At 38.7% G+C, this 14,908-nt stretch overlaps 1 protein-coding gene across 2 annotated transcripts in view; it reads right to left on the bottom strand.

Moving 5' to 3' along the window:
* The window catches only part of LOC138319446 (synaptotagmin-14-like), a 165,674-nt gene that overhangs the window by 74,060 nt on the left and 76,706 nt on the right, over nt 1–14,908 (bottom strand). For both annotated transcript variants that reach the window (XM_069262602.1, XM_069262603.1), the window contains exon 2: nt 11,923–12,084. In XM_069262602.1, the coding sequence (XP_069118703.1) occupies nt 11,923–12,084 (162 nt within the window). The remainder of the gene's footprint in view (nt 1–11,922; nt 12,085–14,908) is intronic.

Here is a 14,908-nt window from a genome sequence, read left to right as displayed (position 1 = left end):
ATCTTATAACATGTCAGTCCAGTGGTAGATATCATAACTACAGATCCTGTCCTATCTTATAACATGTCAGTCCAGTGGTAGATATCATAACTACAGATCCTGTCCTATCTTATAACATGTCAGTCCAGTGGTAGATATCATAACTACAGATCCTGTCCTATCTTATAACATGTCAGTCCAGTGGTAGATATCATAACTACAGATCCTGTCCTATCTTATAACATGTCAGTCCAGTGGTAGATATCATAACTACAGATCCTGTCCTATCTTATAACATGTCAGTCCAGTGGTAGATATCATAACTACAGATCCTGTCCTATCTTATAACATGTCAGTCCAGTGGTAGATATCATAACTACAGATCCTGTCCTATCTTATAACATGTCAGTCCAGTGGTAGATATCATAACTACAGATCCTGTCCTATCTTATAACATGTCAGTCCAGTGGTAGATATCATAACTACAGATCCTGTCCTATCTTATAACATGTCAGTCCAGTGGTAGATATCATAACTACAGATCCTGTCCTATCTTATAACATGTCAGTCCAGTGGTAGATATCATAACTACAGATCCTGTCCTATCTTATAACATGTCAGTCCAGTGGTAGATATCATAACTACAGATCCTGTCCTATCTTATAACATGTCAGTCCAGTGGTAGATATCATAACTACAGATCCTGTCCTATCTTATAACATGTCAGTCCAGTGGTAGATATCATAACTACAGATCCTGTCCTATCTTATAACATGTCAGTCCAGTGGTAGATATCATAACTACAGATCCTGTCCTATCTTATAACATGTCAGTCCAGTGGTAGATATCATAACTACAGATCCTGTCCTATCTTATAACATGTCAGTCCAGTGGTAGATATCATAACTACAGATCCTGTCCTATCTTATAACATGTCAGTCCAGTGGTAGATATCATAACTACAGATCCTGTCCTATCTTATAACATGTCAGTCCAGTGGTAGATATCATAACTACAGATCCTGTCCTATCTTATAACATGTCAGTCCAGTGGTAGATATCATAACTACAGATCCTGTCCTATCTTATAACATGTCAGTCCAGTGGTAGATATCATAACTACAGATCCTGTCCTATCTTATAACATGTCAGTCCAGTGGTAGATATCATAACTACAGATCCTGTCCTATCTTATAACATGTCAGTCCAGTGGTAGATATCATAACTACAGATCCTGTCCTATCTTATAACATGTCAGTCCAGTGGTAGATATCATAACTACAGATCCTGTCCTATCTTATAACATGTCAGTCCAGTGGTAGATATCATAACTACAGATCCTGTCCTATCTTATAACATGTCAGTCCAGTGGTAGATATCATAACTACAGATCCTGTCCTATCTTATAACATGTCAGTCCAGTGGTAGATATCATAACTACAGATCCTGTCCTATCTTATAACATAACATGTCAGTCCAGTGGTAGATATCATAACTACAGATCCTGTCCTATCTTATAACATGTCAGTCCAGTGGTAGATATCATAACTACAGATCCTGTCCTATCTTATAACATGTCAGTCCAGTGGTAGATATCATAACTACAGATCCTGTCCTATCTTATAACATGTCAGTCCAGTGGTAGATATCATAACTACAGATCCTGTCCTATCTTATAACATGTCAGTCCAGTGGTAGATATCATAACTACAGATCCTGTCCTATCTTATAACATGTCAGTCCAGTGGTAGATATCATAACTACAGATCCTGTCCTATCTTATAACATGTCAGTCCAGTGGTAGATATCATAACTACAGATCCTGTCCTATCTTATAACATGTCAGTCCAGTGGTAGATACATCATAACTACAGATCCTGTCCTATCTTATAACATGTCAGTCCAGTGGTAGATATCATAACTACAGATCCTGTCCTATCTTATAACATGTCAGTCCAGTGGTAGATATCATAACTACAGATCCTGTCCTATCTTATAACATGTCAGTCCAGTGGTAGATATCATAACTACAGATCCTGTCCTATCTTATAACATGTCAGTCCAGTGGTAGATATCATAACTACAGATCCTGTCCTATCTTATAACATGTCAGTCCAGTGGTAGATATCATAACTACAGATCCTGTCCTATCTTATAACATGTCAGTCCAGTGGTAGATATAATAACTACAGATCCTGTCCTATCTTATAACATGTCAGTCCAGTGGTAGATATCATAACTACAGATCCTGTCCTATCTTATAACATGTCAGTCCAGTGGTAGATATCATAACTACAGATCCGGTCCTATCTTATAACATGTCAGTCCAGTGGTAGATATCATAACTACAGATCCTGTCCTATCTTATAACATGTCAGTCCAGTGGTAGATATCATAACTACAGATCCTGTCCTATCTTATAACATGTCAGTCCAGTGGTAGATATCATAACTACAGATCCTGTCCTATCTTATAACATGTCAGTCCAGTGGTAGATATCATAACTACAGATCCTGTCCTATCTTATAACATGTCAGTCCAGTGGTAGATATCATAACTACAGATCCTGTCCTATCTTATAACATGTCAGTCCAGTGGTAGATATCATAACTACAGATCCTGTCCTATCTTATAACATGTCAGTCCAGTGGTAGATATCATAACTACAGATCCTGTCCTATCTTATAACATGTCAGTCCAGTGGTAGATATATAACTACAGATCCTGTCCTATCTTATAACATGTCAGTCCAGTGGTAGATATCATAACTACAGATCCTGTCCTATCTTATAACATGTCAGTCCAGTGGTAGATATCATAACTACAGATCCTGTCCTATCTTATAACATGTCAGTCCAGTGGTAGATATCATAACTACAGATCCTGTCCTATCTTATAACATGTCAGTCCAGTGGTAGATATCATAACTACAGATCCTGTCCTATCTTATAACATGTCAGTCCAGTGGTAGATATCATAACTACAGATCCTGTCCTATCTTATAACATGTAAGTCCAGTGGTAGATATCATAACTACAGATCCTGTCCTATCTTATAACATGTCAGTCCAGTGGTAGATATCATAACTACAGATCCTGTCCTATCTTATAACATGTCAGTCCAGTGGTAGATATCATAACTACAGATCCTGTCCTATCTTATAACATGTCAGTCCAGTGGTAGATATCATAACTACAGATCCTGTCCTATCTTATAACATGTCAGTCCAGTGGTAGATATCATAACTACAGATCCTGTCCTATCTTATAACATGTCAGTCCAGTGGTAGATATCATAACTACAGATCCTGTCCTATCTTATAACATGTCAGTCCAGTGGTAGATATCATAACTACAGATCCTGTCCTATCTTATAACATGTCAGTCCAGTGGTAGATATCATAACTACAGATCCTGTCCTATCTTATAACATGTCAGTCCAGTGGTAGATATCATAACTACAGATCCTGTCCTATCTTATAACATGTCAGTCCAGTGGTAGATATCGTAACTACAGATCCTGTCCTATCTTATAACATGTCAGTCCAGTGGTAGATATCATTAACTACAGATCCTGTCCTATCTTATAACATGTCAGTCCAGTGGTAGATATCATAACTACAGATCCTGTCCTATCTTATAACATGTCAGTCCAGTTAGATATCATGTACAGATCCTGTCCTATCAGTCCTTAGCCGTCCCTGAGTTGGGATACAGAATGAAACAAAGACATATAAACAGTACATATTGGCCCATCAGGCCCTTGAAATCAGTCAGTGATTTTATAACTTTGACTTTTCAATCTATGAAGAGTATCTGGTTCCATCAAATCTGTGAATTCAGAAGAATTTTTTTTCTAATTTTAGTCATTTTGACCCCTTTTGGCCCCGCCCATCTGCCCCTGGGGGTCGGCCAAAACCAATATGGATAGTCTCATCATTTGTACAATTTTGAATCCCCACCCTATAAGGAAATAGCAGTACAAAGCACAACACTCGAGGACTTCAAGATGCATATTCTTTGAAGCCTTCACAACAAACTAAACTCCATACTTTTTATCTTAAGCTGCACAAAAAGTAATAAAAAAAATCCCAAAATTTCAGCACTGCACATAATAATATTTCACATGCCCCTGTGCCTACCCAAGATTGTAAATTGTCACCATTGACAGCTCGATCTCGGAACAAGAAGAAGAAAAAGGATGCTACCATTGCATTACGAGTGCCCTCCCATGCTTAGTTGCAGAGAAGAAGTTGTTTATATGAAAATAGCCAAATTGACCCCTTTTAACCCCGCCCCTCAGGCCCCGGGGGGTTAGCCCCATCATTTGCACAATTTTGAATCCCCACCCTATAAGGATGCTACCATTGCATTATGATTGCTATCTCATGCTTTGTTTCAGAGAAGTCATTTATATGGAAATAGTCAAATCGAGCCCTTTTGACCCCGCCCTTCAGGCCCCCAGGAGGTCAGTCCCATCATTTGTACAATTTTGAATCCCCACCCTTTAAGGATGCTTCAGACCAGGTGAGCTAATAATGCTCATAAATGTGTTTTTCCAATATAAACTATAATAGATTTGACCCCCTACTCAGGGGAAAATCTGAGATACCAGGGCCATGAAATTCACAATTTTTGTAAAGGCGTTAAAAAGACCTTTTAATCTATAAAGAGTATTTGGTTCCATCAAATCTGTGAATTCAGAAGGAGACTTTTGAAATTTTAGACATTTTGACCAATTTCAGGCTCCTGAGGGTCAGTCGCGGAAAAATTGGTAATAGGATTCAATGGCCATCTCATACTGATAATTCTGACAACATTTGACTTATTTCCTATAACAAATGATCAAATAATGCTCAAAAATATGTTTTCCCTAAATAAACTTGTCCCTTTTGTGCTAAGTCCCTGAGATTGGCCTTTGTACTAAGTCCCTGAGATTGTCCATTTTGTACTAAGCCCTGAGATTGTCCCTTTTGTACTAAGTCCCTGAGATTGTCCTTTGTACTAAGTCCCTGAGATTGTCCCTTTTGTACTAAGCCCTGAGATTGTCCTTTGTACTAAGTCCTGAGATTGTCCCTTTGTACTATGTCCCTGAAATTGTCCTTTGTACTAAGTCTCTGAGATTGTCCCTTTTGTACTAAGTCCCTGAGATTGTCCCTTTTGTACTAAGTCCCTGAGATTGTCCCTTTTGTACTTAGTCCCTGAGATTGTCCCTTTTGTACTTAGTCCCTGAGATTGTCCCTTTTGTACTAAGTCCCTGAGATTGTCCTTTGTACTAAGTCCCTGAGATTGTCCCTTTTGTACTAAGTCCCTGAGATTGTCCCTTTTGTACTAAGTCCCTGAGATTGTCCTTTGTACTAAGTCCCTGAGATTGTCCCTTTTGTACTAAGCCCTGAGATTGTCCTTTGTACTAAGTCCTGAGATTGTCCCTTTGTACTATGTCCCTGAAATTGTCCTTTGTACTAAGTCTCTGAGATTGTCCCTTTTGTACTAAGTCCCTGAGATTGTCCCTTTTGTACTAAGTCCCTGAGATTGTCCCTTTTGTACTTAGTCCCTGAGATTGTCCCTTTTGTACTAAGCCGTGAGATTGTCCTTTGTACTATGTCCCTGAGATTGTTCCTTTGTAATAAGCCCTGAGATTGTCCCTTTTGTACTTAGTCCCTGAGATTGTCCTTTGTACTAAGCCGAGATTGTCCCTTTTGTACTAAGTCTCTGAGATTGTCCTTTGTACTAAGTCCCTGAGATTGTCCCTATTGTAGTAAGTCCCTGAGATTGTCCTTTGTACTAAGTCGCTGAGATTGTCCTTTGTACTAAGTCCCTGAGATTGTCCCTTTTGTACTAAGTCCCTGAGATTGTCCTTTGTACTAAGTCGCTGAGATTGTCCTTTGTACTAAGTCCCTGAAATTGTCCCTTTTGTACTAAGTCCCTGAGATTGTCCTTTGTACTAAGTCCCTGAGATTGTCCTTTGTACTAAGTCCCTGAAATTGTCCCTTTTGTACTTAGTCCCAAAAATTGTCCCTTTTGTACTAAGTCCCTGAGATTGTCTTTTGGAACTAAGTCACTGAACATTCCACTGTGTATGAAGTTCATGTGTGTCCCTCATACTAAGCCTGTGTCTTTCAATATCAACACATCGAGAACTAAAAACTAAAAGAAGCCATATTTAAACAAGAGTACAAACATGATGTGGGTGTCATTATTTATTTACAAGCATAACTATGCTTGACTGTGTTGTGGTACCAGTGAGATAGCATTTAGTACCAGTCAGATGGCACTTGCTTTCTGTGCCACAAGTTCTAACTGTAATTCTGAGGATAGGAAATTAGTGTAATATAATCCTAACCCCTGAAACTCTATTAAAATTTATCAAAATTCAAAATATTCAAACAAAAACTGTATCATTTATCTAACATTCATGACACCAGTTTAATAGAAAAGGAATTACATAATCTTTTTAAAATTTTGGGCGACATTGTGTAGTGTTTGTCCCTAACAGACACTGTAGTGTTTGTCCCTAACAGACACTGTAGTGTTTGTCCCTAACACTGTAGTGTTTGTCCCTAACAGACACTGTAGTGTTTGTCCCTAACAGACACTGTAGTGTTTGTCCCTAACAGACACTGTAGTGTTTGTCCCTAACAGACACTGTAGTGTTTGTCCCTAACAGACACTGTAGTGTTTGTCCCTAACAGACACTGTAGTGTTTGTCCCTAACAGACACTGTAGTAGTGTTTGTCCCTAACAGACACTGTAGTGTTTGTCCCTAACAGACACTGTAGTGTTTTGTCCCTAACAGACACTGTAGTGTTTGTCCCTAACAGACACTGTAGTGTTTGTCCCTAACAGACACTGTAGTGTTTGTCCCTAACAGACACTGTAGTGTTTGTCCCTAACAGACACTTGTTGTCCCTAACAGACACTGTAGTGTTTGTCCCTAACAGACAATGTAGTGTTTGTCCCTAACAGACACTGTAGTGTTTGTCCCTAACAGACACTGTAGTGTTTGTCTCTAACAGACACTGTAGTGTTTGTCCCTAACAGACACTGTAGTGTTTGTCCCTAACAGACACTGTAGTGTTTGTCCCTAACAGACAATGTAGTGTTTGTCCCTAACAGACACTGTAGTGTTTGTCCCTAACAGACACTGTAGTGTTTGTCCCTAACAGACACAGTAGTGTTTGTCCCTAACAGACACTGTAGTGTTTGTCTCTAACAGACACTGTAGTTTGTCCCTAACAGACACTGTAGTGTTTGTCTCTAACAGACACTGTAGTGTTTGTCCCTAACAGACAATGTAGTGTTTGTCCCTAACAGACAATGTAGTGTTTGTCCCTAACAGACACTGTAGTGTTTGTCCCTAACAGACAATGTAGTGTTTGTCCCTAACAGACAATGTAGTGTTTGTCCCTAACAGACACTGTAGTGTTTGTCCCTAACAGACACTGTAGTGTTTGTCCCTAACAGACACTGTAGTGTTTGTCCCTAACAGACACTGTGTAGTGTTTGTCCCTAACAGACACTGTAGTGTTTGTCCCTAACAGACACTGTAGTGTTTGTCCCTAACAGACACTGTAGTGTTTGTCCCTAACAGACACTGTAGTGTTTGTCCCTAACAGACACTGTAGTGTTTGTCCCTAACAGACATGTAGTGTTTGTCCTAACAGACAATGTAGTGTTTGTCCCTAACAGACATGTAGTGTTTGTCCTAACAGACATGTAGTGTTTGTCCCTAACAGACACTGTAGTGTTTGTCCCTAACAGACACTGTAGTGTTTGTCCCTAACAGACACTGTAGTGTTTGTCCCTAACAGACACTGTAGTGTTTGTCCCTAACAGACACTGTAGTGTTTGTCCCTAACAGACACAGTAGTGTTTGTCCCTAACAGACATGTAGTGTTTGTCCCTAACAGACACTGTAGTAGTGTTTGTCTCTAACAGACACTGTAGTGTTTGTCTCTAACAGACACTGTAGTGTTTGTCCCTTAACAGACACTGTAGTGTTTGTCTCTAACAGACACGTATGTTTGTCCCTAACAGACACTGTAGTGTTTGTCCCTAACAGACACTGTAGTGTTTGTCCCTAACAGACATGTAGTGTTTGTCCTAACAGACACTGTAGTGTTTGTCCCTAACAGACACTGTAGTGTTTGTCCCTAACAGACACTGTAGTGTTTGTCCCTAACAGACAATGTAGTGTTTGTCCCTAACAGACACTGTAGTGTTTGTCCCTAACAGACACTGTAGTGTTTGTCCCTAACAGACACTGTAGTGTTTGTCCCTAACAGACAATGTAGTGTTTGTCCCTAACAGACACTGTAGTGTTTGTCCCTAACAGACACTGTAGTGTTTGTCCCTAACAGACACTGTAGTGTTTGTCCCTAACAGACACTGTAGTGTTTGTCCCTAACAGACACTGTAGTGTTTGTCCCTAACAGACACTGTAGTGTTTGTCCCTAACAGACAATGTAGTGTTTGTCCCTAACAGACACTGTAGTGTTTGTCCCTAACAGACACTGTAGTGTTTGTCCCTAACAGACAATGTAGTGTTTGTCCCTAACAGACACTGTAGTGTTTGTCCCTAACAGACACTGTAGTGTTTGTCCCTAACAGACACTGTAGTGTTTGTCCCTAACAGACAATGTAGTGTTTGTCCCTAACAGACACTGTAGTGTTTGTCCCTAACAGACACTGTAGTGTTTGTCCCTAACAGACACTGTAGTGTTTGTCCCTAACAGACACTGTAGTGTTTGTCCCTAACAGACAATGTAGTGTTTGTCCCTAACAGACAATGTAGTGTTTGTCCCTAACAGACAATGTAGTGTTTGTCCCTAACAGACACTGTAGTGTTTGTCCCTAACAGACACTGTAGTGTTTGTCACTAACAGACAATGTAGTGTTTGTCCCTTGGAACATGTCCCTAACTGACAATGTAGTGTTTGTCCCTAACAGACACTGTAGTGTTTGTCCCTAACAGACACTGTAGTGTTTGTCCCTAACAGACAATGTAGTGTTTGTCCCTAACAGACAATGTAGTGTTTGTCCCTAACAGACAATGTAGTGTTTGTCCCTAACAGACAATGTAGTGTTTGTCCCTAACAGACAATGTAGTGTTTGTCCCTAACAGACACTGTAGTGTTTGTCCCTAACAGACAATGTAGTGTTTGTCCCTAACAGACAATGTAGTGTTTGTCCCTAACAGACAATGTAGTGCTTGTCCCTAACAGACAATGTAGTGTTTGTCCCTAACAGACAATGTAGTGTTTGTCCCTAACAGACAATGTAGTGTTTGTCCCTAACAGACACTGTAGTGTTTGTCCCTAACAGACAATGTAGTGTTTGTCCCTAACAGACACTGTAGTGTTTGTCCCTAACAGACACTGTAGTGTTTGTCCCTAACAGACAATGTAGTGTTTGTCCCTAACAGACAATGTAGTGTTTGTCCCTAACAGACAATGTAGTGTTTGTCCCTAACAGACAATGTAGTGTTTGTCCCTAACAGACACTGTAGTGTTTGTCCCTAACAGACAATGTAGTGTTTGTCCCTAACAGACAATGTAGTGTTTGTCCCTAACAGACAATGTAGTGTTTGTCCCTAACAGACAATGTAGTGTTTGTCCCTAACAGACAATGTAGTGTTTGTCCCTAACAGACAATGTAGTGTTTGTCCCTAACAGACACTGTAGTGTTTGTCCCTAACAGACAATGTAGTGTTTGTCCCTAACAGACACTGTAGTGTTTGTCCCTAACAGACATTGTAGTGTTTGTCACTAACAGACAATGTAGTGTTTGTCTGTCCCTAACAGACAATGTAGTGTTTGTCCCTAACAGACACTGTAGTGTTTGTCCCTAACAGACAATGTAGTGTTTGTCCCTAACAGACAATGTAGTGTTTGTCCCTAACAGACACTGTAGTGTTTGTCCCTAACAGACAATGTAGTGTTTGTCCCTAACAGACACAGTGTTTGTCCCTAACAGATAATGTAGTGTTTGTCCCTAACAGACACTGTAGTGTTTGTCCCTAATAGACACTCTAGTGTTTGTCACTAACAGACAATGTAGTGTTTGTCCCTTGGAACATGTCCCTAACTGACACAGTAGTGTTTGTCCCTAACAGACAATGTAGTGTTTGTCCCTAACAGACACTGTAGTGTTTGTCCCTAACAGACACAGTAGTGTTTGTCCCTGGGAACATGTCCCTAACAGACACAGAAGTGTTTGTCCCATTGTGTTTGTGAAAACAATAGAGAAGACTATGTGTATTGATTGTTATATACCATATAGATACCTTCTGGTATTGACTCTGAACAACCAATACATCCACAATCTAATTACACAGCCTTTTACTGCTCAACTACAAATAAAGGCAGAAAATTACTGTCTGTCTGCTAAACGGCTGACATAGATACACATCATCACAGGGGATTGACACAAACATCATCACAGGGGACTGACACATACATCATCACAGGGGACTGACACAAACATCATCACAGGGGACTGACACATACATCAGCACAGGGGACTGATACAAACATCAACACAGGGGACTGACACATAGATCAACACAGGAGACTGATACAAACATCATCACAAGGGACTGACACAAACACCATCACAGGAGACTGACACATACATCATCACAGGGGACTGACACATACATCATCACAGAGGACTGATACAAACATCAACACAGGGGACTGACACAAACATCATCACAGGCGACTGATACAAACATTAACATATATAGGGGACTGATACAAACATCAACACAGATGGACTGACACATACATCAACACAGGGGACTGACACAAACATCAACACAGGGCACTGACACAAATATCATCACAGGGCACTGACAGACATCATCACAGAGGACTGACACATACATCATCACAGGGGACTGACACAAACATCATCACAAGGGACTGACACAAACATCATCACAGGGGACTGACACAAACATCATCAAAAGGGACTGACAGATACATCATCACAGGGGACTGACATATACATCAACACAGGGGACTGACACAAACATCATCACAAGGGACTGACACAAACATCATCACAGGGGACTGACACATACATCAACACAGGGGACTGACACAAACATCATCACAAGGGACTGTCATAAACATCATCACAGGGGACTGACACAAACATCATCACAGAGGACTGACACAAACATCATCACATGGGACTGACACAAACACCATCACAGGGGATTGACACGTACATAATCACAGGGGACTGATATGTACATCATCAGAGGACTGACACATGCACAATCATCATCAGAGGACTGACACAAACATCATCACAGGGGACTGACACGTACATCATCACAGGGGACTGACACATACATCCTAAATTCCTATATATATATACCAGGCCTCAAGGTAGATAACTCAAATATAGTAAAACAAGCTTATAGCCTATTCTAATTGCAGTGTTCAAGGGAGATAAGCCTACACAAATTGAAGGCCTCAAGGGATATAAGCCTACACAAATTGAAGGCCTCAAGGGAAATAAGCATACTCAAATTGAAGGCCTTAAGGGGATTAAGCCTACACAAATTGAAGGTCTCAAGGTAAATAAGCCTATATAGCTACACAAATTGAAAGCTTCAAGGTATATAAGCCTACACAAATTGCAGTGCTCAAGGGAGATAAGCCTCCACAAATTGAAGGCCTCAAGGGAGATAAGCCTATACACAAGAATCTTCTAAGAAAAGCAACATATGAAAATAAGCAAAATGGTCAAGCAAATTGATCCAAATTTGTAGCAATAAGGACATAGGTGCTTCACAAAAAAATAATTGCTGTAAATTCATAATTGTTAACATACCATAGTGGCTTGCCTATTCATCATGATCTAAAAAAGTTTTTAATGTTCAAATATTGATATACAAAACCTAATAGTTCTGAAAGATAAATGACACTTACCTAGCTTCCCAGCCTTGGGTTCTCGTTTGGGCGGGGCGTCAATGCAGGGGAAGCCTCCACAGGACGAGAAACACAGGAGCTTGTTAAGGTACATGAAGAAAATGATGAGGATGAAGAGGAAGGCTCCGACTGCCCCAAGGAAGGCGATGGCCGCCCCAGGGACTGTAACAGGACCAAGTAACAGGATGACTGACATGTTGGTAAAACATACATAGCTAATTATACTAATCACTGATATAGCAAACACTGATTTACATATCGAGAGAGAAACCTACCACAAACCTATATACAGTAAAATGTTAATACCACTATACATCTAAAACCATATAAAAGTAGATTGATAAAACTTCTGAAATACGGTGGTATAAATCTACAGAGCTAATCATAACAGCTTGTGTGCATAAAGGTCAATACACAAACAGGATTCCAAAATCTCACTGACATTTGTGGTAAGTATGCATTATGTGGCATATGAGTATACTCATTAATACAATGAAACATACAATCCTTATACAAACCTGTATTTGAGAATACAAAATGTATCTCTTCCATCATTAAATGTTTAATATTATCATTGCCTATGAATGGTCATTTTATGCTGTTTATTTTTGCACCCTTCAGATTAAAACTTTTTTATTATTATTCCAAGATTTTTCTTAAAAACCAAATTAACCAGTAATTCAATATAAATCCTAGTCAGATGTGTAAAAGTGTGAACAGATTACACTTAATCCATCACCACCCCAAACACCCAACAAAGCCATGTAAAACTACCTTATTAATATCCATGGGACCAATAATAAAATAAAGCAAATATCATAAAAAGATACCAAAACCCCTTCACACATGGCCACAACTATCGGTCCTTTGGGGGTCAGCCATCATGGCTGATGAATACATTTTAAAACAGTTATTTCATTAAAAGTATTAACTAAATAACAGTTATTATAACCACTGGTAAAACAATAAAATAAAACTTTGGAAACTTTCATTTACGGTCAATAAGGGATTTCGTTGATTTGACCTTTTAATCTATGAAAAGTATTTGATCCTGTCGCATCTTTGAGATGAAATTTTGTTTGGAGATATCCTTAGTCATTTTGACCCCTGTTGACACTGCCCCTCAGACACTTGGGCTTATTGTTCTAAACAAGTTAACTACTTCCTATTGAAATGAATGCACTATTAGGCATATATGGCTCTAAATTACAACATTCCATGTAGCAACCGGAATTCATTTTTATATAACACATGGATACATATCATGACTAAGTACATGCACCAAAATTCTGTATGACGTCATATTTTTACGTGATGACGTCATCAACATGAGGGTTCTGCCATTTTACCCAAAAATTATGACAAAATATGTGATTTTGGACTGTTTTCATCGAAAATAAATATGATCGCATGCATGTACCATGATGAAATTTCCTCAGAATGGGTTGATCACCATTACAACCATTCGTACAAATTTTTATGATGGCACATGCATGCATTCCATGATCTTATGGTATTTTTTCACTATCAAAAACAGGAGCAGACGATTTAGTATTTTTCTTCAGTTACAAAAGTTACTTTCTTTACTCCATTACCACCCTTGAAAAGTTGGGCATCTTATTTTTCTTATTTTGAATGAAAGTCGAAGGTCTTTGATTTAAATGAACTTTGTAGCCCTTCATGCCAGCATATGCTACAGACCCAATATCGGGTCTCTAGGGCTCTTAGTTATTTAGCTGTTTAAAGATTTAGCCTTTTTGAACCCTGTGACCTTAAATGCAAGTCAAGGTCATTCAATTGAACAAATTTGGTGACCATGCATCCAAACATAACAGGCCAAATATGAGTTCCCTGGGCCTTTTGGTTATTGCGAAAAAGTCATTTGAATGAAAAGTTAACACACAGCGCTTAAAGAAGGATAAAACAGGATGAATAAATAGGTCATCCTAACCCTTCAGGTCAGCACGACCTAAAAACTCCAAAGATAAGAAAGATGATTGAGAATTTGTCCTTATTCGACCAAAAACAATTACACCAATACCCCAAAACGTTATCTAGAGAAATCAAATAGTACTAATTAATATTTTATACAAACCATGTAAATGGTGACTAACCATTCTACCACAAAAGCTTGGCTAAATAGACAAAAAGCGAAAGGACATTCTTCAAGATGCAAAGCCTAATTTAATTTGAATAACTCAATGAGCTACTTATGCATTAATTTCCATGCTTTTGCTTAATATTACAATAAAACAAATTCGGTTGTGACATATTGATATCTTATCCAATAGTTCAGTTTGTCCAATGATTGTGACATATTGATATCTTATCCAATAGTTCAGTTTGTCCAATGATTGTGACATATTGATATCTTATCCAATAGTTCAGTTTGTCCAATGATTGTGACATATTGATATCTTATCCAATAGTTCAGTTTGTCCAATGATTAGTTTGTCCAATGATTGTGACATATTGATATCTTATCCAATAGTTCAGTTTGTCCAATGATTGTGACATATTGATATCTTATCCAATAGTTCAGTTTGTCCAATGATTGTGACATATTGATATCTTATCCAATAGTTCAGTTTGTCCAATGATTGTGACATACTGATATCTTATCCAATAGTTCAGTTTGTCCAATGATTGTGACATATTGATATCTATCTAATAGTTCAGTTTGTCCAATGATTGTGACATATTGATATCTTATCCAATAGTTCAGTTTGTCCAATGATTGTGACATATTGATATCTTATCCAATAGTTCAGTTTGTCCAATGATTGTGACATATTGATATCTTATCCAATAGTTCAGTTTGTCCAATGATTGTGACATATTGATATCTTATCCAATAGTTCAGTTTGTCCAATGATTGTGACATATTGATATCTTATCCAATAGTTCAGTTTGTCCAATGATTGTGACATATTGATATCTTATCCAATAGTTCAGTTTGTCCAATGATTGTGACATATTGATATCT

The sequence above is a fragment of the Argopecten irradians genome, chromosome 3 (genome assembly GCF_041381155.1).
Source record: "Argopecten irradians isolate NY chromosome 3, Ai_NY, whole genome shotgun sequence".
NCBI classification, from domain to species: domain Eukaryota; kingdom Metazoa; phylum Mollusca; class Bivalvia; order Pectinida; family Pectinidae; genus Argopecten; species Argopecten irradians.
This window is presented reverse-complemented; position numbering and strand designations above follow the sequence as displayed.